General features: G+C 53.7%; 1 protein-coding gene across 1 annotated transcript in view; it reads left to right on the top strand.

The window, feature by feature from the left end:
• GPR162 (G protein-coupled receptor 162) overlaps positions 1–612 on the top strand; it is a 3,880-nt gene extending 3,268 nt beyond the window's left edge. The window contains exon 5 of the mRNA XM_010131396.1: positions 50–612. Coding sequence (XP_010129698.1) covers positions 50–71 — 22 coding nt within the window. The 3' untranslated portion in view covers positions 72–612. The remainder of the gene's footprint in view (positions 1–49) is intronic.
• Positions 613–1,040: the final 428 nt, after the last annotated feature.

Raw genomic sequence — 1,040 nt, 5'->3', positions numbered from 1 at the left:
CCAACACCGCCGGGGGCCCCCAGAAGATGAGCTGACAACCCTACGGCAGTTTTTGGAGGGGGGACTGGTGACCCGGGGCTCCAGCTCCAGCGCCTGCTTCTTCCGAGATGAGATCACCACATTCATCGACGAGACACCACAACCCACCCCAGCCTGCAGCCCACGGCACTCCCGTCTCCTGCTTGCATCGCGCCGTGATCGCCGCCTCTCCCTTGGCAGCAGAGAGGAGGAGAACGCCGACCGGCCACGGCGCTGCTCCTTGGTTGGCAACGAAGCCGGGCAGGCTGGAGAGCAGGTGCCACATGAAAGGACCCTTGAGGCCTCTGAGGCACAGACCTTCCAGGATCCCACACTATGAGAGACAGCATCAAAAACATTCAGTGCCATCACGATTTTTAAATAAAACCTCAAGTGTTCCCTTTATCCCGGGACTCAATCACTAATTTGCATTCTCATCTTTCTCGCCAGCAGGCAGGAAACACGGCACCCCACGCTGGTGGGGGAAAAAGAAGTGGGACAGACCTGCAGAAGGGAGCTCGACTGATGGACAGCCTGTGCCTGCTCTCAGGTTACAAACACACCCTCTGCTGCCACCGCCACTTGGCACCCTTGCCAGTCCTGTCCCTTTGTGAACTCCACCCTCGCATCCGCTCTGCCCTAAGAGACAAGGCAGGTGCAGAATGGTATTAAAATTCTATATTTGGAGTGTCAATGGTGTGTCTGTTTTTAAAATAATATATTACTAATAATTTTGTTTCCATAGAAACAAAATGTCTGGCCCAATGTTTAATGAAGCTTCACAGGCTTCTGGAAGGGAAACGTGGAATGTGCGAGGCTCCTTTCCTCCCTCTCCATCCCTTTCTTGCCAGTGCGTCCTGAAGGCAACAGATGCTTAGCAGCCCAGGGAAGGTACTGAAGCCTGTAGAGTAACTGTCATGGGAGGCTGGATGGAAAGTTTTCCTCTCCATTTCGGGGGAGACCTAGGCTACCCACAGCTAAGCAGGAACAGCCTCTGTGCTTTCTTATACTGCTAAGTGAAA

The sequence above is a fragment of the Buceros rhinoceros genome, unplaced genomic scaffold (assembly GCF_000710305.1).
Source record: "Buceros rhinoceros silvestris isolate BGI_N320 unplaced genomic scaffold, ASM71030v1 scaffold3722, whole genome shotgun sequence".
NCBI classification, from domain to species: Eukaryota; Metazoa; Chordata; class Aves; order Bucerotiformes; family Bucerotidae; genus Buceros; species Buceros rhinoceros.
Note: the sequence above shows the minus strand (reverse complement) of the source record. Positions and strands in the feature narration are given on the sequence as shown.